The 20748-nt window shown below is 54.8% G+C and overlaps 2 protein-coding genes across 5 annotated transcripts in view; one reads left to right on the forward strand and one right to left on the reverse strand.

Annotated features, from left to right (window-relative positions):
• The window catches only part of HGH1 (HGH1 homolog), a 30590-nt gene that overhangs the window by 7854 nt on the left and 1988 nt on the right, over positions 1 to 20748 (reverse strand). For 2 of the 3 annotated variants that reach the window (XR_004028310.1, XR_004028309.1), the window contains exons 2-6: positions 20605 to 20705; positions 20390 to 20488; positions 20102 to 20193; positions 19892 to 20014; positions 19249 to 19815 (exon numbers count right to left, since the gene is read on the reverse strand). Coding sequence is in view for 1 of the 3 variants with exons in the window: in XM_030804689.1 (XP_030660549.1) it covers positions 19651 to 19815; positions 19892 to 20014; positions 20102 to 20193; positions 20390 to 20488; positions 20605 to 20705 (580 nt within the window). In the remaining 2 variants the exon portion in view is untranslated. Of the gene's footprint in view, positions 1 to 18364; positions 19816 to 19891; positions 20015 to 20101; positions 20194 to 20389; positions 20489 to 20604; positions 20706 to 20748 lie in introns of those variants that run through there. The other variant, XM_030804689.1, reaches the window with a different exon arrangement.
• On the forward strand, positions 12922 to 18287 carry LOC105739195. Of its 2 annotated transcripts, XR_004028311.1 has the most exons (3): positions 12922 to 12960; positions 15159 to 16806; positions 17150 to 18287. XR_004028311.1 is itself a non-coding variant. In XM_030804690.1 (2 exons), the coding sequence occupies exon 2, from the start codon at positions 15196 to 15198 to the stop codon at positions 16132 to 16134; it is 939 nt and encodes a 312-aa protein (XP_030660550.1). In that variant the 5' UTR covers positions 12922 to 12960; positions 15159 to 15195; the 3' UTR covers positions 16135 to 18287. The 2 variants fall into 2 exon arrangements, 1 of the variants encoding a protein (XP_030660550.1); XM_030804690.1 differs by having other exon boundaries at positions 15159 to 18287.

Genomic DNA, 20748 nt, shown 5'->3' on the forward strand with positions numbered 1-20748 from the left:
ACCCCATCTCTACTAAAAAATACAAAAAATTAGATGGGCGTGGTGGCAGGCCCCTGTAGTCCCAGCTACTCAGGAGGCTGAGGCAGGAGAATGGCGTGAACCCAGGAGGCGGAGCTTGCAGTGAGCCAAGATCCTGCCACTGCACTCCAGCCTGGACGACAGAGCGAGACTCCGTCTCAAAAAAAAAAAAAAAATTACCGAGCGTGCAAAGAAGCAAGAAAATCCAACCCATTGTGAGGATGAACCAACCAATACAAAATGACCCAGAAATAACACAAAGGAAAGAGTTCAGAGACACAGACATTAGTTATTAAAACTATTTCATATATTTGAGAAACTACAGGAAAGATTAAATATGTTAACACTAGGAGGTTAAAAGCAAAAGGATGGGCAAAGGAAAACATGGCTGGCATTAGTTACAAGAAAGCTGGAGTCACATCAGACAAACTAGATTTCAGAAATATTAAGTATCCTCAACATTTTTACCTGGTAACAGAGCTTCAAAATACACAAAGCCAAAACTAATAAAAATGCAAGGAAAAATAGACCAATCTAAATTGCAGTATAGATTTCAACATCCCTCTCTCTCCTTTCTTTTTGATATGGAGTTTTGCTTTTGTCGCCCAGGCTGAAGTACAATGGCAAGATCTCGGCTCACTACAACCTCTGCCTTCCAGGTTTAAGTGATTCTCCTGCCTCAGCCTCCCCAGGAGCTGGGAGTACAGGCACGGGCCACCATGCCTGGCTAATTTTTGTATTTTTAGTAGAGATGGGGTTTCACCACGTTGGCCAGGCTGGTCTCGAACTCCTGACCTCAGCCTCCCAAAGTGCTGGGATTACAGGCATGAGCCACCGTGTCCGGCCCTCTGTCTCTGTTAGAACAAGTGAACAGAAAATTCGGCCAGGCAGAGTGGTTCACACCTGTAATCTTGGCAGTTTGGGAGGCTGAGAGGCAGGTTGATTGCTTGAGCTCAGGAGTTCAAAACCAGCCTGGGTAACACAGCGAAGCCCTGTCTCTACAAAAAATACAAAAATTAGCTGGGTGTGGTGGCGCGCGCCTGTAGTCCCAGCTAGTCGGGAGGCAGGAGGATCACTTGAACCCAGGAGGTCAATGCTGCAGTGAGCAGAGATCACACCACTGCACTCCAGCCTCAGCGACAGGAGTGAGACCCTGTCACTAAAAATTAAAAAAAAAAAAGTGTAAAAGAATTCAATGCATACAATGTTCTCTGACCACAGTGGAATTAAATATATCAATAAGAGAAAGATATCTGAGAAATACCCAGGAGTTTCAAAACTATTTAGTATGCTTTGAAATAATGCAGGGGTCTAAAAAGGAATCAAAAGTGAAATTACAAAGCACGCTGAAGTGAATGAAAATGAAAAGACGTATCAAAATCTGTGGAAACTTATAGCACTAAATGTCTTTTTAGAAAAGAAGAATGATAAAGTATACAGAGAATGTGCAGGAAAAAAATAATGAGTTCAACTTCTACCTTAAGAAACTAGAGGCCAGGTGATGAGGTGGCTCATGCCTGTAATCCTAGCACTTTGGGAGGCCAAGGTGGGTGGATCACTTGAGGTCAGTTCGAGACCAGCCTGATCAACACAGTGAAACCCCATCTCTACTAAAAATAGAAAAATTGGCCAAGCCTGGTGGCTCACACCTGTAATCCCAGCACTTTGGGAGGCCGAAGCACGTGGATCACCCGAGTTCAGGAGTTCAAGACCAGCCTGGCCAGTATGGTGAAACCCCATCTCTACTAAAAATACAAAAATTAGCTGGGCGTGGTGGTATGCACCTGTAGTCCCAGCTACTTGGGAGGCTGAGACAGGAGAATTGCTTGAACCCAGGGGGGCAGAGTTTGCAGTGAGCCAAGATAGCACCACTGCACTCCAACCTGGGCGACAGAGCGAGACTCCGTCTCAAAAAAAAAAAAAAAGGAAATAAATGGCCAGGCGCAGTGGCTCATGTCTGTAATCCCAGCATTTTGGGAGGCCAAGGCAGGTGGATCACTCGAGCTCAGGAGTTCAAGACCACCTGGGCAACATCGCAAAACCCCATCTCTACCAAAAGTACAAAAATCAGCTGGGCATGATGGCATGCACCTGTAGTCCCAGCTACTCAGGAGGCTGAGGTGGAAGGACCACTTGAGCCTGGGAAACAGAGGTAGAAGTGAGCCAAGACTGCACCACTGCACTCCAGCCTGGGTGACAGAGCGACTCCTTCTCAAAAAAAAAAAAAAAAAAAAAAAGAAAGAAAAAGAAAAGAAATAGGCAAATCCCTTAAAAGACACAAGCTACAAGCTATCAAACCTCACTCACAAAGAGATAACCTAAATAGTCCTATATCTAAAAAGAAATTGAACTCATAGTAAAAAACCTTCCCATAAAACCTAGATGGTTTCCCCAGGGAATTCTACCAAACATGGAAGGAAGAAATAATACCAACTATACACAAATTCTTCCTGAAAAAATTAAAAAGAAAAGACTACTTCCCAACTAATTTTCTGAGCATTACTCTCATAACAAAACCAAAGACCTTGTAAGAAAGCTATACAGACTCACACCTGTAATCCCAGCACTTTGGGAGGCCAAGGCGGGTGGATAACTTGAGGTCAGGAGTTTGAGACCAGCCTGGCCAACATGGTGGAGTCCCGTCTATACTAAAAATACAAAAATTAGCTGTGCATGGTGGCTCACGCCAGCACTTTGGGAGGCCGAGGCAGGCGGATCATAAGGTCAGGAGTTCGAGACCAGCCTGACCAACATGGTGAAATCCCTTCTCTACTAAAAATACAAAAAAAATTAGCTGGATGTGGTGGTGCACGCCTGTAATCCTGGCTACTCAGGAGGCTGAGGCAGTAGAATCCCTTCAATGCGGGAGGCAGAGGTTGCAGTGAGCCGAGATCATGCCACTGCACTCCAGCCCAGGCAACACAGTGAGACTCTGTCTAAAAATAATAATAATAATACAAAAATTAGCCAGGCATGGTGGTGTGCGCCTGTAATCCCAGCTACTCGGGAGGCTGAGGCAAGAGAATTGCTTGAACCCAGGAGGCAGAGTTTGCAATAAGCCGAGATAGCACCATTGCACTCAAGCCTGGGGACAGAATGAGACTCTCTCAAGAAAAAAAAAAAAAAGAAAGAAAACAAAGCAATATTCCTTATGGACAGAGATGTGCAATTCTTTTTTTTTTTTTTTTTTTTTTTTGAGACAGAGTCTTGCTCTGTCACCCAGGCTGGAGTGCAATGGCGCAATCTCGGCTCACTGCAACCTCTGCCTCCCACGTTCAAGCAATTCTTCTGCCTCAGCCTCCTGAGTAGATAGGACTACAGGCGCACACCATCACGCCTGGCTAATTTTTGTATTTTTTTAGGAGAGATGGTGTTTCACCATGTTGGCCAGGCTGGTCTCAAACCCCTGAGCTCAAGCAATCCGCCGGCCTCAGCCTCCCAAAGTGCTGGGATTACAGGCGTGAGCCACCGTGCCCAGCCGGTTTTAATATTTTTAAATTCAGCTGATATAATTCACATCACGATCATCTCGATAAATGCAGAAAAAGCATTTGTCACAATCCAACATTCACTTATGATAAAAATTCTCAAGAAGAGAAGGGAACTACCTTAACTAGGAAGAGAAGGAAACCTGCTCAACTTGTTCTTTTTTTCTGAGATGGAGTTTCACTCTTGTTGCCCAGGGTGGAGTGCAACGGCGCAGTCTCGGCTCACCACAACCTCCGCCTCCCGGGTTCAAGCGATTCTCCTGCCTCAGCCTCCAGGGTAGCTGGGATTACAGATATGTGCCACCATGCCCGGCTAATTTTGTATTTTTAGTAGAGGCGGAGTTTCTCCATGTTGGTCAGGCTGGTTGCAAACTCCCAACCTCAGGTGATCCAGCCGCCTCGTCCTCCAGCGTGTTGGGATTATAGGCGTGAGCCACCGGCCCGGCCTCAACTTGTTATTTAAGAAAAACTGGCCGGGTGCAGTGGCTCAGGCCTGTAATCCCAGCACTCCAGGAGGCTGAGGCAGATGGATCACTTGAGGTCACGAGTTTGAGACCAGTGTGGCCAACATGTTGAAACCCCGTCTCTACTAAAAATACAAAAATTAACCTGAGTGGTGGTGGGCGCCTGTAGTCCCAGCTACTCAGGAGGCTGAGGCAGGAGAATCACTTGAACCCAGGAAGCAGGGGTTGCAGTGAGCTGAGATCGTGCATTCTGGCCTGGGTGACAGAGCAAGACTCCATCTCAAAAAAAAAAATAAAAAAAAAAAAAAGAAAAACACCTAAGAAAAACCTGTAATTAACATCATACAGTTGGCCCTTGAAAAACACAAGTTTCAACTGCATGGGTTCACTTATACACAGTTTTGTGTCAATAAATATATTGGAAAACTTTTTGGAGATTTGTGACACGTTGAAAAAACTTATGGACAAACGTAGTCTAGAGATATCAAAAAAAATTTAAGAAAATGTGAAATATGTCATGCATGCATAAAATATATGTATACACTAGTCTATTTTATCATTTACTACCATGAAATATACACAAATCTGTTGTAAGAAGTTAAAATTTATCAAAATATATATGCACACTTACAGACCCTACATGCTGCCATCTGCAGTCAAGAAAAATCTAAACAAACATAAAGACGCAGTATTGAGAGGCCAGGTGTGGTGGCTCACATCTGTAATCCCAGCACTTTGGGAGGCCGAAGCAGGCAGATTAACTGAGGTCAGGAGTTCGAGACCAGCCTGACCAACATAGAGAAACCCCGTCTCTACTAAAAATACAAAATTAGGCTGGGCGTGGAGGCTCATTCCTGTAATCCCAGCACTTTAGGAGGCCGAGGCGGGTGGATCATGAGGTCACGAGTTCAAGACCAGCCTGGCCAGCATGGTGAAACACCATCTTTGCTAAAAATACAAAAATTATCCAGGCATGGTGGTGGGTGCCTGCAATCTCAGCTACTCGGGAGGCTGAGGCAGAGAATTGCTTGAACCCAGGAGGCAGAGGTTGCAGTGAGTTGAGATTGCACCACTGCACTCCAGCCTGGGCCACAGAGCAAGACTCTATCTTAAAAAAAAAAAAAAAAAAAAAAAAGTAGCTGAGCGTGGTAGCGCATGCCTGCAATCCCAGCTACTTGGGAGGCTGAGGCAGGAGAATCGCTTGAACCCAGGAGGCGGAGGTTGCAGTAAGCTGAGATCATGTGCACCAGCCTGGGCGACAAGAGTGAAACTCTGTCTCAAAAAAAAAAAAAAAAAAGATGCAGTATTGAATCACAGCTACACAGAATTAAGTGTAGCACATACTGTACTACTGTGATAATTCCAAAGCCACCTCTCATTGCTACTGCAGTGAGCTCAGGCATTGAGTGTCTCTGCTTAACACACCATGGGACGCCATCACCCCCACATGAGCAGTTTGCAGTAGAACCAGTCGCCCGTGGTTCTCCCACATTTTTCATCATGTTTAGTCAGTGCCTTGAATGACACCATGGGACCCATACAAAGTGCCAGTAGTGGTGCTGGAGGTGCTCCCCAGATGCAGAAGAAAGCCATGACTTTATAAGAATAAGTTGAGCTGCCTAGTTTGTACCACAGACTGAGGTCTACAGCTGCGGATCACTTGAGGTCAGGAGTTTGAGACCAGCCTGACCAACATGGTAAAACCTCGTCTCTACTAAAAAAAATTTTTAAAAATTAGCCGGGCGTGGTGGCACATGCCTGTAATCCCAGCTACTCGGAAGGCTGAGGCAGGAGAATGGCTTGAACCCAGGAGGTGGAGATTATAGTGAGCCAAGATCTTGCCACTGCACTCCAGCCTGGGCGACAGAGCCAGGCTACATCTCAAAAAAATAAAAATAAAAATAAAAATAGGGTGGGCGCTTTGGCTCACACCTGTAATCCCAGCACTTTGGGAGGCTGAGGCGGGCGGATCACGAGGTGAGGAGATCGAGACCATCCTGGATAACACGGTGAAACCCCATCTCTACTAAAAATACAAAATATTAGCCAGGTGTGGTGGTGGGCGCCTGTAGTCCCAGCTACTCGGGAAGCTGAGGGAGGAGAACCACTTGAACCCAGGAGGCAGAGGTTGCAGTGAGCCAAGATCGTGCCACTGCACTCCAGCCTGGGTGACGGGGCAAGACTCTGTCTCAAAAAATAAAAAATAAAATAAAAACAGAACTGCCATATCATCCAATGATCCTGAGTATGCATCCAGAGGAAATGAAATTAGGATCTCAAAAAAGACATCTGCACCTGCCATGGTTACTGCAGCACCATTCACAAAAGCCAAGATATGGAATCAGCCTAAGTGTGCACCAATGGATGAATGAATAAGGAAAATGTGGTATATATTTAAAGAAAGAGCAAAATAAAAATAAAACAAAGAAAATGTGGTATATATCACAATGGAGTATTATTCAGTCTTAAAAAAGGAGGCTGGGAGCAGTGGCTCACACCTGTAATCCCAGCACTTTGGGAGGCCGAAGCAGGTGGATCACCAGAGGTCAGGAGCTCGAGACCAGACTGGCCAACATGGTGAAACCCCATCTCTACTAAAAATACAAAAATTAGCTGGGCGTGGTGGTGGGCGCCTATAATCCCAACTGCTCGGGAGGCTGAGGCGAGTGAATTGCTTGAACCCAGGAGGCGGAGGTTGCAGTGAGCCGAGATCGAGCCATTACACTTCAGCCTGGGCAACAAGAGCGAAACTCCGTCTCAAAAAAAAAAAAAAAAAAGAAGGAAATCCTGTCATTTGCGAGAAATGGGATGAACTGAAGGATGTTACGTAAAGTAAAATAAGCCACGAACAGAAAGACAACCACATGATCTCACACGTGGAATCCCAACTTCTATGAAAAGTTGAACTCCTAGAAGCAGAGTAGAACGGTGGTTACCAAGGGCTGGCGGAGGCGGAGGACTGGGGAGATGTTGGTCACAGGGTCAATGCTTCAGTTAGATAGGAAGAATAAATTGAAGAGATCTATTACACAACACAGATGACTAGAGTTAACAGCAACAAGATATATACTTGAAAACCGCTGAGAGTAGATTTTAAGTGTTCGCAGCACGAGCAGAAAGTATATGAGGTCATGGCCGGGCGCGGTGGCTCATGCCTGTAATCCCAGAACTTTGGGAGGCCAAAGCGGGCAGATCACAAAGTCAGGAGATAGAGACCATCCTGGCCAACACAGTAAAACCCCATCTCTACTAAAAAATACAAAAAATTAGCTGGGCGTGGTGGCAGGGGCCTGTAGTCCCAGCTACTCGGGAGGCTGAAGCAGGAGAATGGCGTGAACCCGGGAGGCGGAGCTTCCAGTGAGCCGAGATCGCGCCACTGCACTCCAGCCTGGGCGATAGAGCGAGACTCTGTCTCAAAAAAAAAAAAAAAATAATAATAATAATTTTTCACACGCCTGTAGTCCCAGCTACTTGGGAGGCTGAGGCAGAAGAATGGCTTGAACCCAGGAGACGAAGGTTGCAATGAGCCGAAATCATGCCACTGCACTCCAGCCTGGCAACAGAGCGAGATTCTGCCTCAAAAAAAAAAAAAAAAAAAAAAAAAAAAAAATTTTTTTTTAAATAAAAAGACAAGGCAGTGATGATAAACCAATCATAATATATGTGAGAAGATGACTTGCCTAATATTAACATAGTAGTCCCCTCTTATCCTGTTTTACTTTCCTTGGTTTCAGCCACCCACAATCAGACACAGCCCAAAAATATTAAGTAGAAAAATTCCAGAAATGAACTCTTGTTTTAAATTGCACGCTGTCCTGAGTATTGTCATAAATTGTTCTATTTTATTATTCATTGCTGTCAATCTCTTACTGTGCTTCATTTATAGTTAAACTTTATCATAGGTATATAGGTATGAGACATATCCCTGTGGATAGGGAAGGACTATTGCATGCAAAGGACTTGTGCACATCCCCAAGATAAACAGGAAAGAGAGCAAAGGACGTGCAAGAATTCTCAGAAGAGAGAGATCGCCGGAAGACATATGGGGACTGTGCTGACTGCCCCTAGAATGAACAGAGGCACTCAGCCGCCCTTCCAGAGCCGACAGCAGTGCGGCACAGTGCTGCGGAAATGTTCCCTTGTCCCAGTCGCAGGGCGTGTGACGTGGGTGTGAACTGCTTCTTCAGTGCCCCGCTGCCCAAACCTCTAGGGGAGCACAGAGACGGACAGGCTGTATCTAGGGGTGAATGTTTACAGCTGAAGCCCCAGTGGGCATGTGTTCCAGGGTGCTCTTTTAGTTTGCTGTCTATAGGCAGCTTGTGTTAACCAGCTCAATTAGACCCTCTACTTGTCACGAGGACAGAGGGCTTTCTGTATCCCGGGTTCTTGCCCCTTGGTGTACCAGAAGAATCGGATCACACCTGGGCTTGGAGTATCAGTGTAAAGTTTTATGGAGTGGAAGTAGCTCTCAGCCAATGCAGGAGCCAGAAGGGAGATGGTCTTCCCCTGGAGTGGGGCTGCTTGGCACCCCCAGCTCTCCTACGACTGCCCTGGCCAAACTCCGCCTTGTCCAGCCAGTGGATGGCCTGCCAGCGTGCTGGCATCTGTTGGTGTGCTCTTCTACTGGCGTGTTCCCCTCGAGGTCCAGCTGCTTGTGCCTTCTTTCGCCAATCTGCTCCTCTCCATGTCCAGCTGCCTGTGCCCCTGCCTTGCCAGCGTCTTGGAGATTTTTTTTTTTTTTTTTTTTTTGAGACAGAATCTTGCTCTGTCACCCAGGCTGGAATGCAGTGGCGCGATCTCGGCTCACTGCAACCTCCGCCTCCCAGGTTCAAGCAATTCTCCTGCCTCAGCCTCCTGAGTAAGTGGGATTATAGGCGCCCACCACCACGCTCGACTAATTTTTGTATTTTTAGAGGAGACGGAGTTTCACCATGTTGGCCAGGCTGGTCTCGAACTCCTGACCTCAAGTGATCCGCCTGCCCAGGCCTCCCAAGGTGCTGGGATTACAGGCATGGGCCATCACGCCTGGCCTGGGTCTCAGGTTTTTATAGGCACAGGAGGGGGGTATGGCAGGCCAGGGTGGTCTTGGGAAATGCAACATCTGGGCAGGAAGGCAGGAGTGCCTGTCCTTACCTAGGTCCGTGGGGGTGGAGCCCTAGCCAGGGACCATGCCCTACTCTACCCAGCACTTCCCTTCCCCCATTCCATAAGGGACCATGCTCTACTCTACCCAGCACTCCCCTTCCCCCATTCCATAAGGGACCACACTCTTCTCTTCCCAGCACTCCTGTATCAGTGGCTGGATAAGGGCTCAGTGGCAGAGCCAGTAAGCCACAAGCAGGCATGGAAAATCCCTGTGCCCTGTCCCACCACCTATAAATGGTGATGATCAGTGATGACCAGCACCTCTATTTGTAGGCCACATGGCAAAAAGTGTCACAAGTCACAGTTGACCACCAAGAGCATGTGACGTGCTGAGGACAGGGGCTGGTGCCAGCAGCAGAGCCTGAAGAACAGCCGCAACAAGCTTCAGTGGCTAAACATCCACTTTTCCACATCTATCTACAGATGCCCTCATACTAGTACACAGACATGTATGTAACGGGGATGTCAAAAAAAAAACACAAATGCTAATCAGGGCTCTGGTTAAATTAACAAAAAGCAAACGAATGGGAGAAGGTGGCAGGCAGGGTTGATAGGGTCTTCTCTCCCTACATAGCACACATTTCTGTGTGAATGAAAGAGCTGCTTCATTTTCATTTAATTCAACCACATACAGTAAACACCCGCCAGTCACCATCCCAGGCCCAGAGTTCCTGTCTTGAAAGCCCTCCGGCCACAAAAAGTATGGCTGCCACACCTGTGCACACAACAGAGGTGCTGCACTGGGTCCGAAAGTGTTAGGTGGGGGTGTGCGAGGCTGTGCAGGCCACAGGAACCATAGCCCAGAAGCAGTGGTGAGCCAGCCTGCAGGGCTGGGTGTGTGCAGGGAGACTGGGAGGTCACAGAATGCCCCACCCATGCGTCAGGTCCAAGGAACCTTCTCTCCTACCACAGCAGCCACAGAATCAACTTCCAAAGTCACCAATAAGGCTGACGACCCTGGGAAATGCAATCCCACAGCCCACCGCTCACAGTCCATCGAGAACGTGGTTCTTCAATACAGGCCACACCAAGCTGTGTCACAGGTGCGCGTGCAAACCCCCAAAACCAGGTGGCCCCTCCAGCTCAGTGAAAAGCACATTTCTCATGATGGGCAGCAGTCCGTGCCCTCTGCGCACTGGCTAGGAGCTTGCAAGAGCCACGGGGGCCTTTCCGGGTGCTCCTACCCCAAAGAAACCAAGCTGTGTGGACTGGCACAGACAGAGGATGTCTCTACCCCAAACAACCCAGCTCTGTGAAAGGGGGCTACGAGACAGAGGGCAACAACCAGGCTTCTCTCCTGGGCCTCTGTGGACCCTGGGAAAGAAAACTAAGCACGGGCACCTGTTTCCTGACACAGAAGACAGCCACGAACTCAGGCAAGCACATGCCCCATAGCCTCCACCTCTGACCCCCTGGTGTCCCTCAGCAGTCAGCAATCAACCGCAGCCAGTGGGTAACGAGGAGGTGCAGGTCTCCACAAGCCACAGCGGCCTGCACACCAGTTTCAAGTTAACAAAGACAGCTCAATCTCAGGTCATTCCACTCTGACATCAAAGAGAGACCAGAGACACCTGTTCACGGGGACCGTGGGAGCCTGAGACTGAGCAGCGAAGATCCTGCTGACAGCAGCACCCTAGGGTGCCCAGACTGTCCATGCAGCCCCGTCACAAACACGTACCACCGATGAAACATGCCGCAAACAACGATTCCCACATGCATCTCCAGCCCTCGCCTCCCCGGGACCCGGGGTCTTCGGGACATCTCCATCCATGGTCATCGCACTGAGACCCAACAGCTCTAAACTCAACTCACCACCCTCACCTGACTTATCACCGGCCCTACCCTGCCTGCCTGCCTCTTACTGCGTCGTGTGCGTTCACCACCACCCCCTTCCAAAGTGGTCCCTGCCAACGGGGCTGTCCCCGACCCAACTCTGCTCCCATCCCTAGGTTTGGCCACACCCCCGTAACCCTTTCTGCTTACCTCACTGCACTTGAGTTTATGGGTCTGTCTCTTCCCCACCTGAGCAGGCAAAGGAGCCCCTCCCCAGAGTGTGTAGGACCGAGCCACCAGCGCCCGCAGAGTGGTTTCCTCTGACCCTAACACTGCAGCTGCACTGACGCTGCCCAAAAATCCGACCCCAAATCGGCCGGCCAACTCCTGCCCGGCAGCCCCTAAGTCTCACCTTGGCTGAGTGAAGGCTGGCTCCCCGCGGCCCTGCCAGCGCTATGCCCTGCACGCTATGACCAGTCATCCTCGTGACTAGGGACAAATCACCTTCCTGCTCCCGATCGTCAGAGAATACGGAAGGCATACGGAGGCCCGGGGCACGCCGGCTTTGCAGGCTCCGGGCGTATGCTTGGCTTCCCGGAGAGAGGACCCCCGATGGCCCCGCCTGGGGGAGAAGGGCCGGGGACCACCGCGCTCCCGGGGAGGGCCGAGCACTGGGGACCACGGGGCTCCCAGGAAGGGCGGGCACCGGGGACCACCGCGCTCCCGCGGAGGGGCGGGCACCGGGGACCACCGCGCTCCCCGAGGAGGGGCGGTCGCGCGGCCGAGACCACTTAGCGGCGCGGAGGAGCACAGCCGCACAGCTACGGCCTCTCTTACGGGCTGTGGCGCGGCGCACACCTGAGCCAAGGTCCCAGCGACACCCAGGACCCTCCCAGCGCTCGCCCTGTGACCTTGGGGAGGCGCCTCCTGACTCGGCTTCCCCCGCGGCCCCGCCAAGGGAGTGGCCCCAGGCTCTCCAGCTCAGACTTCCCCGAGGGACTCTTCCCCAGCGCCGCCGAAGGCTCATCCCCGCCCGCCGTTTACCTGAAGAGCCGCCGCCACCTTGGCCCGGGCGCCGCCTTCCCGCCCAGCAGGGACCCGGAGTGGGCGGAGCCGCGCTCGCCGAGCCCGCCCCCGCTGCCTTCTGGCCAACCGCAGCCTGGAGCGCGGCAGCAGGTCCCCGCCCCCAAGCGATCTCTACACTTATTGGTCGGGGGCACGTCTCTCACGCTCGCTCCACCCCGCCCACCCTTATTTGCAAAGCAGGAGTGCGCAGACTCCGCCTCACCTCGGCCCCGCCCCCTGCCGCTCCTTGGCCACCGCCTCTGTCTCTTGAGCGTCAGCGCGGCCGCCACTGCGCAGGCGCGGCCTTCAGGCTCGCGACAACTACGCCAGCCCCGGGGCGCAGCAGTCCCCGTGCCCCCGTCGGATGCACACGGCCCTGGCGACCTCCGCTCCCAGACGCCGGGGACGCGGGCTCGGCGCGGCGTTGCGACAGCTCGCAAGCACACGCCCGCCCTGGACGCGCGCGGCCCCGCCCGCCCTGTCTGCCCCGGAAGCGCCCGCTGGAGGCCGCGGCACCGGGAGGGGGGCAGGACTGGCGGGGCCCGGCGCTCGTTGGGAGAGAGGCGGCCAGCGGGGTCCCGGGAGCTCGGGACGCGATAAGAGCGATGTGAGGAAGGAAAGCGCCCGTCGCGCGTCCAGACTGGGCGTCGGCACAGGCGGAGATGGCAGGAGCAGCGCGGGCAGGACGTCCACTCCCGGCCGGAGGGACTAGGCCCCCGCTGTGGGGACGGCGCCCGGGAGAGCGCAGGACCCTTCGCGGATGCGGGCGCGGCCCCTGCGGCGGCTTCCCACGCGCCTGTTGCCCTGTCCCCTCCCGGTCTCGGTGCCGCCTCCGCCCCACGCACACCATCTGCCGCGCGCAGCACAGCCCCACTTTCATTCCGATCACAAACGAACGCCAGCCCCTGCGCCAGGGGGCAGGCCTGAGTCAGTATTTTGCTCTCGAGGGCTGCGTACAAAGCCCAGCACGGGACGGCTGCCCAGTGAAGCCCCGGGAATGGATTCAGGTGCAGGCAACGACGCGGATAGTAGAGACTGCAAAGGGAGGGTGGACAGAGCCAATGGCCGTTCTGATCCTGCAGTCATCACTTGGCTTGACACTCGCGGGCTTCCAGCTGTGTCCTGCCACTGGTGGGAACCGGGAGGGAGAGGAGGTGCGCCGCAGGGGGCGCAGGCTCCCAGGCTCTGCAGCAGAGCCCAGAGGCTCAGCCACCCAGGGTCGGGACCACCTGGCTCCGGTTCTAGAGTGGCCACTTCTTGCAACCCCCACCTTCGACGAACTCCACCCTGCCCCCGTGCCTCTCCAGCCCTTCTAACAGTTAAGCAACCAATCCCACCTGCTTAAATTGCCTGGAGCAGTTTCTCTTTTTTCCTAACCCCCAGGTCAACCACAAACCAGTTTGTTTTTCCTGAGGTCTGTCACCCAGGCTGGAGTGCAGTGGTGCTCACTGCAACCTCAACCTCGCCGGGCTCAGGTGATTCTCCCACCTCAGCCTCTGGAGTAGCTGGGACCACAGGGCGCACCACCACACCTGGCTGATTTTTAAATTTTTTTGAAGAGACAGGGTCTCACTATGCTGCCAAAGCTGGTTGTTTGTTTGTTTGAGACGGAGTCTTGTTCTGTCGCCCAGGCTGCAGTGCAGTGGCGCGATTTCAGCTCACTGCAACCTCTGCCTCCCGGGTTCACGCCATTCTTCCGCCTCAGCCTCCCGAGTAGCTGGGACTACAGGCGTCCGCCACCACGCCCGGCTAATTTTTTTTGTATTTTTAGTAGAGATGGGGTTTCACCATGTTAACCAGGATGGTCTCGATTTCCTGACCTCGTGATCTGCCCGTCTTGGCCTCCCAAAGTGCCGGGATTACAGGCGTGAGCCACCGCGCCCAGCCCAAGCTGGGTTTTATTGTTGAAATGAGGCCTCTCACTGTTACCCAGGCTGGAGTGCAGTGGCACGATCATAGCTTACAGCAGCCTTAAATTCCTGTGCTCAAGTGATCCTCTCACCTCAGCCTCCCAAATAGCTGGGACTACAGGTGGGCACCACCAAGTCTGGCTAATTTTTAAATTTTGTTGCAGAGAAAAGGTCTCACTATGTTACCCAGGCTGGTCTGCAACTCCTGGGCTCAAGAGATCCTCCTGCCTTGGTCACCCAAAGTGCTGGGATTACAGGCATGAGCCACTACAACCATACCTTGTCCTTATTTTCTGTATGCCAGGCAATTTGCCAAACAAGGCCTGAGGGTGAGCAAAGGAATATCAAGAAGCTCATGGTCCAAAAGGGATGAGAAAGTGTATTTTTCCAGCTCAAGCCAGCCCGTTCCGGGGCCTTTTCTGCAGCAAACATGCCACGTGCACCCACAGATCTCGGTGGAGGAGACCCCAATTCCCCAAACTCACTGGTCTGTACCAAACACTGGACCCTTGCAGACATTCCCAGGATGGCTGCCCATCAGGCAGTCCTGCCCTCCAGGCCCGCAGCCACTGTGCTGTCCAGCTCACAGCAGAGATGACACATTTGGGTTGGGCTTCCCCACCACGGGGGCTCAATTTCATCTGTAAAGCGAGGATTGCTTGGTTGTGCTAGGACTTGAGATCCTGGATGTGAACTGCCCCCATGGGCTGGGCACCTGAATGTGTTCTGTGAACGGGGGCAGGACTGCTACAGGTGGTAGTTGTAGCTGGTGTGACTGCCCAGAGTGGTACCCGGCACACAGCTGGCACTCAAACGTTTAGCAGTAATAGTGCCTACGGGGCACTCTGGGGTCCAGAAGGGAGAGGCAAGGTTGGCTTCTGTCTCTTGGAGCTGTAGGATCAGAGGGAGGCTCAGGGGTGGGGCCCTTGCTTGCCCTGGGGTGTGTGGTCAATTCTGCAGAGGTCTCTAGGTGGGACACTTCCTGCACCCTGCTGGCCTGGGCAGGAGGTGCTTCAGGCTCCAGTGGAGAAGGCCGGGAGACAGAGCTCCTGCCTGCCTTCCTCTGGCTCAGCCCACCTTAGGGCCCAGCTGAGCGTGGCCATGGCATCCTCTCGAAGAAGGAGGGGGTGCAATTGAAATGGTGGTTGACACGTATGTGTCCCTTTTCCTGTCTTTATGCCCCAGAAATCCCCACCCTCGTTTCTTTAACGGCCTTCTGTGGCCAGCCACGTCCAGAGGGGTCCACAGAGGCCTCACCCTGGCTGTAGCCTTTGAAATGGGTTTTCACCTCATAGAGAGTGGGCCCCATGTGGGCAGGACTGGTCCCACAAGATGTCCTCAGAGTGGGCAGCTCCTCAAAACAAGAAGACGCACCCTTTGAGGACACAATGCAGGTACAGCTCTAGAATTCTCCACTCTAGAACCTGCCCCTCTTCTCCCAGAGCTGCCCCCCCTGCCCCGTCCAGAGCTGTGCCAGCCCCCGCCCTGAGCTTGCAGCCCCATCACTCCCTGCCTCTGCCACAGTCCCAGCAAGTCTTCAGAAGGGTGGCTGCTGCCTCAAGAGGGACTCAGTTCCCACCCAGCACCCCCTACCACCCTGGCCCCTGCCCTCTGACACAAGTCAGGTCTCAGCTGTGCTCCCCAAGACTGGTGAAACTGGACCACCACGCCCCCTTCCATGCACTGCCCTCCGAGAAGGGCAGCAGCAGGCAGACGCTGGATCAGAGAACCTTCACGGAGCAGGTGTGTGAGTGCAAGGACAATGGCTACCTGCTCTCCTCCAAGAAGATCGGTTCTGGGGCCTTCTCCAAGGTGTACTTGGCTGATGCCACCCACGAGCGCATGCACCACAACCCCAAGCTGTCCTCCGACCTGCAGGGCAAGCGCCACACCATGGTAAGACAGGCTCACCTCCCTCCCCAAGGGGCTCCAGTGCCCCCCAGCAGGCCCTTCCGTGTCCAAACCCACTCAGGCACCATCCAGCTGCTCTGGCTTCCTCCGCCTGAGACTCTCCCCAGTCCCATTTCCTCCCCAGAGGCCTCCCCGGGGCTCCTGCAGGCTGACCATCCCCTGTTCCCAAACCCCTTGAACACAGAGTACTTGGCACAGGAGGGAGCAGAGAGGTCATCACTGCCCTCCAAGGGCACTGCTCACCCAGCGTCCCCCCTGAGGATTCCAGCAAAGTGTATAAAGGACAGGGGCCTGCCCTACCACAGCCAGCCCCTCAAGGGCCAAGTCTCACACAGCAAGCGCCCTCCACCCTACAGATAGCTATCAAGATCGTCTCTACAACCGAGGCCCCGGTGGAGTTCTCCCACAAGCCCCTGCCCCGTGAGATCTCTGTCACTCAGCGCTACCTACGAGCACCTGAACCTGTGGGCAGAGGCCTGGACACAGCCTGTCCCCACTCTCCGCCTCCCCAAGGGTAGCTCTCCCCAGCCAGCTGCCTGCCCCAGGCCTATCGCCCCCTCCCACCTTGGACCTCCCTTTCGCCCCAGGGCTGGAGCCCAGCCCCATCCTGAAACCTGTATCTGGTACCCTTGACAGTTCCAGCACACCCTTGGCCCTGCCTCAGGGTGATGGCAGGTGTGTGGGCTGCAGGTGCAGCTGTATGAGACCTATCAGAGCAGCCAGCTCGTGCTGGGGCTGGTGGCCTGGGGCGACTTGCTGGAGCACATCAACGCTGCATTGGATCACCTCTGCCGCCCAGGGCCGGAGGAGAAGGAAGCCCTCGGACTTTTCTGGCAGCTAGTTAGTGCCATGGCACACTGCCACAGCGTGGGCATCGTGCACCAGTGAGGGCAGGGCCGACTGTCTGCCCACATGCACAGAGAGGCCCACTTGAGCCCAAGCCAGCCCCACCTCCTGCCTCCCCACTCCCATGCAGGGACCTGAAGTGCGAGAACATCCTGCTGGAAGACCACGGCCTTCTCAAGCTGACCAGTGAGCCCACAGCCCCCACCCTGACCCCCAGCCTGGGGTTGAATGCCTCCACATGCAGGGGCCCACACCCCACGCTTGTCCCAGCCAGGCCCCTGCCTTCAGCCCTCCCAGAAGGCCTGCAGGCCACCCTTATCCTCGGGCCTGAGGCCACTGGCCTAACCCCCACATGTGCCCCCAGATCAGGCCCACCTCATCCACACCCACCCCCTTGCTGTCGGCTACACACTGCATGCAACCCCACAAACCTCCGCAGCCATCCCTGCAGACTGGCGTCCTCAAGTCCCTCTCCCTGCACCCCTGCCCCTCATGCATAGTGCCACCCTCCCCCACGCACCTCTTACAGATTTTGGCTTCGCCAGCTGCATAGGGCCCAGGAACTCACTGCTCAGCACTTTCTGCGGCTCCCCAGCCTACACAGCCCCAGAGATCCTCATGACAGCAAGTATAGCGGGGAGTGGGCCGACCTGTGGAGTCTGAGTGCCCCCAGGGCACCCCAACCCTGTGGCCAGGGCCCACGGGAGGGCTACGGAGGGGCCACACCCTTAAGAGCTCATGCCCCCAGAGGTGTCATCCTCTATGCCATGGTGAGTGGGAAGCTGCCCTTCAAGGAGCGCTAGCCCCACTGCATGCTGCACCTCATGCACTGCGGTCCCACCTTCTGGCCAGGTCTGTTCCCAGGTGAGCACCACCCCATCACCCTCCCACACCTAGCTCAGGCCTAGAGAGCAGCAGTGAGGGAGACCTGGACTCCCAGGAGGGTAGTCCGGCGTGGTGGAAGAGACTGAATCTGGCATCCTCCCCACTTAGGCTGGGAAGCGTTTGGTCCACGCACGGCAGTGACAAGTGCTGGGGAAGCTGGGCTGTGGAGGACCTGACTCAGAATGCAATTCAGGAAAGGCAGTGGCTGCGAACCTGAGCTCTGCACTAGTCCAGGGCACACTGCCTTGCCCCTCTATGCCTCAGTCTCCCCACTGGTGAAAGGACTGACCCCTCTAAGCTGCTGGCACTGCTGGCAGTGATGTGCATGGGGTGAGGGTGGGTGCCGGAGGTGGTGAGAGGCTGCAACCGTGAGCTCTTGCCCAGTGCCAGGACTTGATTCGGGGGCTGCTGTAGCTGCACCCAAATGCATGCCTGGGCCTGCAGCAGGTGGTTGCACACTGCTGGATGCTGCCTGCAGCGAATACGCTCTTCCTCAGTGCTGTGCCAGGTGTAGTGTGGCCCTGTGGGTGAGCAACTGAGCAGCACGTGGTCTCTCTGCACTCCACCTGACCCCACCGTGGCCCCTTGCAGAGAAGCAGGTGCAGTCCCAACTCCCAGCATCCGTGGATGACCTGGAGCCTGGCACAGACTTAAGAGTGCCAACAGCCAGTCCTGCAGCTGCACTGCCCCCAGCAGGGCATCCCCAAGGAGAATGTGGGCCCTGAGCTCAGGCCTCCAGAAGCGCACCCCAGAAGAGGGGTGGGTTCTGCCCAGCTGGTGCTCTAGAGTGCTGTGGCAGCCAGCCTGGGAGTGAGCGCCTCCAGGAGGCGCTCCAGTAAACTGAGGGTGTGTGGGTGGGGCAAGGCCAGATGAAGCATTTATTCTGTGAAGAGAGTGCAGATGTCTGACTGCCTAAGAGGGCAAGTGGCCTCCAGTGGCAGGTGGGGGCTCTGGCCAGGGGAAAACATGGTCCACACATGCCTGCATGAGTGGCAGAGCTTTAATGGGGGCAGGTGAGAGGAGATCCTGGAGGTGGGAGATGCCCAGCACCCGAGCCACAGCAGGAGACCACAGGGGACGCTCCAGTTTAAGGGTGTGGAGTGAGGCATTGTGAACTCCCAAGAAGACAAGCTAAGCTCCTTCACCAGGGCTCAAGGGGCCTGGGAGGGCCCATCAGTGAGCAGGGGCCAGCCCTCAGGAGCCCAGTGCAAGAGGTGGCAGTGAGGTCAGATCAGCTCAGGAATGGAAGTGTGTGGCAAGAGCCACCATGACAGCCTGTGGGGCTTGGCAGCCACATAACTGGCAGGTGGGGGGATGCACATAGGTCCAGGGGAGAAGCACGTAAGGCCCCTGAGCCCATAGTGGGCTCTACCACAGGGGCAGAGGGTGGCTGGGGGAGAAGCTTGGACAGGGACCAGGCTGCAGGCACATCTGGAGGCTCTTGGCAGAGGTAAGAAGGCCAGAGAGGAGTGACCCAGGCTCAAGGAAGCTGACCAGGGAGATGGCCTAGCTAGAGAGGCCAATGAGAGCACCCACTCAATCTGAGACTGGGAAACAGGAAGACTTAGGGAGCTGACAAGGGTTGAGGGCAGGGTCCTAGCAAGCAGGGAGGCACAGTCCTAGAAAGACCCCAGGATCTACATATGGCTGGGTCAGCCCTTTGAGGCCAGGTCTCAGGGAACAGGGAGCTGAGAGCCGCAGGGAGTGGGGCTGACAAAGCAGCACTTGTACCTATGCACCCACCTCTGCCCAGACCCTGCAGTTCCCTGGGGATTGGGAGGCTTCAGCTGGCTCCTCGGGGCTTGCAGTGGTTTTCTGTCCAGTCCCGACACCGTGCCCAGGAAGAGTCTTCTCACGGCTCCCTGGCCATCCGCCTGCCACCTCCACCTTCTGCACAGGCAGCCGAGTCACGGTGCCTAGCTCACAGTACTGCTGTGCACAACCTTCATTCTTGCTGGTAGCAACACTGCACAGGGCTGGGAAGTGCCTTCAATCCTTACTGGAGCCTAAGTGTAGCTCTGCTTCTCAGAAGAGCACAGTCTCTGAACAAGGGGACCCAAGGGGCCTGTAGGCAGCTGCAGGAAGCCCTGGTCTGAGAAAGCCTGGCAAAGGGGACCCTGGAGCTGGTGTCCGGCTGCAGGGGCCTCAGGTGGGTGTGGCCCTCTCCACCCATGGCTCTGGGGCCAGCTCCCGCTCCAACTGCTCCTGCTCCCGGCAATCCAGCTGCTGCAGCTGCTGCTCCACATCCTCAGGCACCTGCACCTCCAGCAGGTTTTCCATGCCACGTTCAGGCTCGTCCCCAATAAGCACCTGCCAGACGGGAGGCAGGTGAGCAGCTGGCCAGCTACAGACACCCCTTCCCCAGCCTCTCCAACCCTGCACCAACCTGGATGAGCTTCTCACAAGCCGTCCGCACGTCAGGCTCTGGCTCCCAGCTGTGCAGCTCTCGAAGGATCAGGTAGGCTCCTTGGTCCCGCACGTGCTGCCGACCTGGTGCTGTGGCTGTCAGCTGAGGAGGTGGAAGAGGTTACCCAGATGTCAGCATGCTCATGTGTGTGTGTCGGGTGGTGCTTATTGCAGCAGGGCTCCTGCTCACCAGCATGATGGCTTCAACAAGCATCTTGCGGATGTCTGCATCAGGTTCTCGCTGCTTGTCTGGTGGCAGGTACTGCAAGTCGACAGGCAGCCCTAGGGGTGAGTGTGTGGGAGCCACTGTGTCCCTGGGCTGGGCAGCTGGACCAGGCTCTGCCTGTGTAAGTCCCACCTGTGCTCAGCAACTCACTGCTGCAAAGTTTCAGAAGGAGCCTGTGGCCTGGACACCTCTCTCTCCCTCCACTGGCCTCCCTCCTCTCCGGCCAACTGAGGCTCCACACTAGCCACTCACGTTCCATCTCTTCCTCGGAGAAATCCTCAGGCCCAGCCAAGGGCAGGAGCAAAAAGGGGAGAATGTCCACCTCAGGTCCAAGCAACCACTCGTGATGTCCTGAGGGATGGTGAGGGTGGGGCGACGAGAATGGAAACTGGTCCAGAGCAGCCCCGGAGTCCAGTTCCCGCCCCTGGCAACGCGCCCCCGCCACACCCACCACACCCACCACTCACGGTGCTCGAAGCAGCAATTCCGCAGCGTCCCTACCACCCCGCCCCTGCGTACAGACGAGTCGGGGTACTGGGTAAGGGGCAGCAGCCGCTGGACCACGCACCTGTTGGGAGGGGTCACTTAGGGCCTTCCCCGCTAACTTCCGT

Source organism: Nomascus leucogenys, chromosome 23, assembly GCF_006542625.1.
Source record: "Nomascus leucogenys isolate Asia chromosome 23, Asia_NLE_v1, whole genome shotgun sequence".
NCBI classification, from domain to species: domain Eukaryota; kingdom Metazoa; phylum Chordata; class Mammalia; order Primates; family Hylobatidae; genus Nomascus; species Nomascus leucogenys.

What these genes read in the sequence shown, in the direction of transcription:
- LOC105739195 (XM_030804690.1), top strand. Translation starts at nt 15,196, where the DNA reads ATGTCCTCAGAGTGGGCAGCTCCTCAAAACAAGAAGACGCACCCTTTG.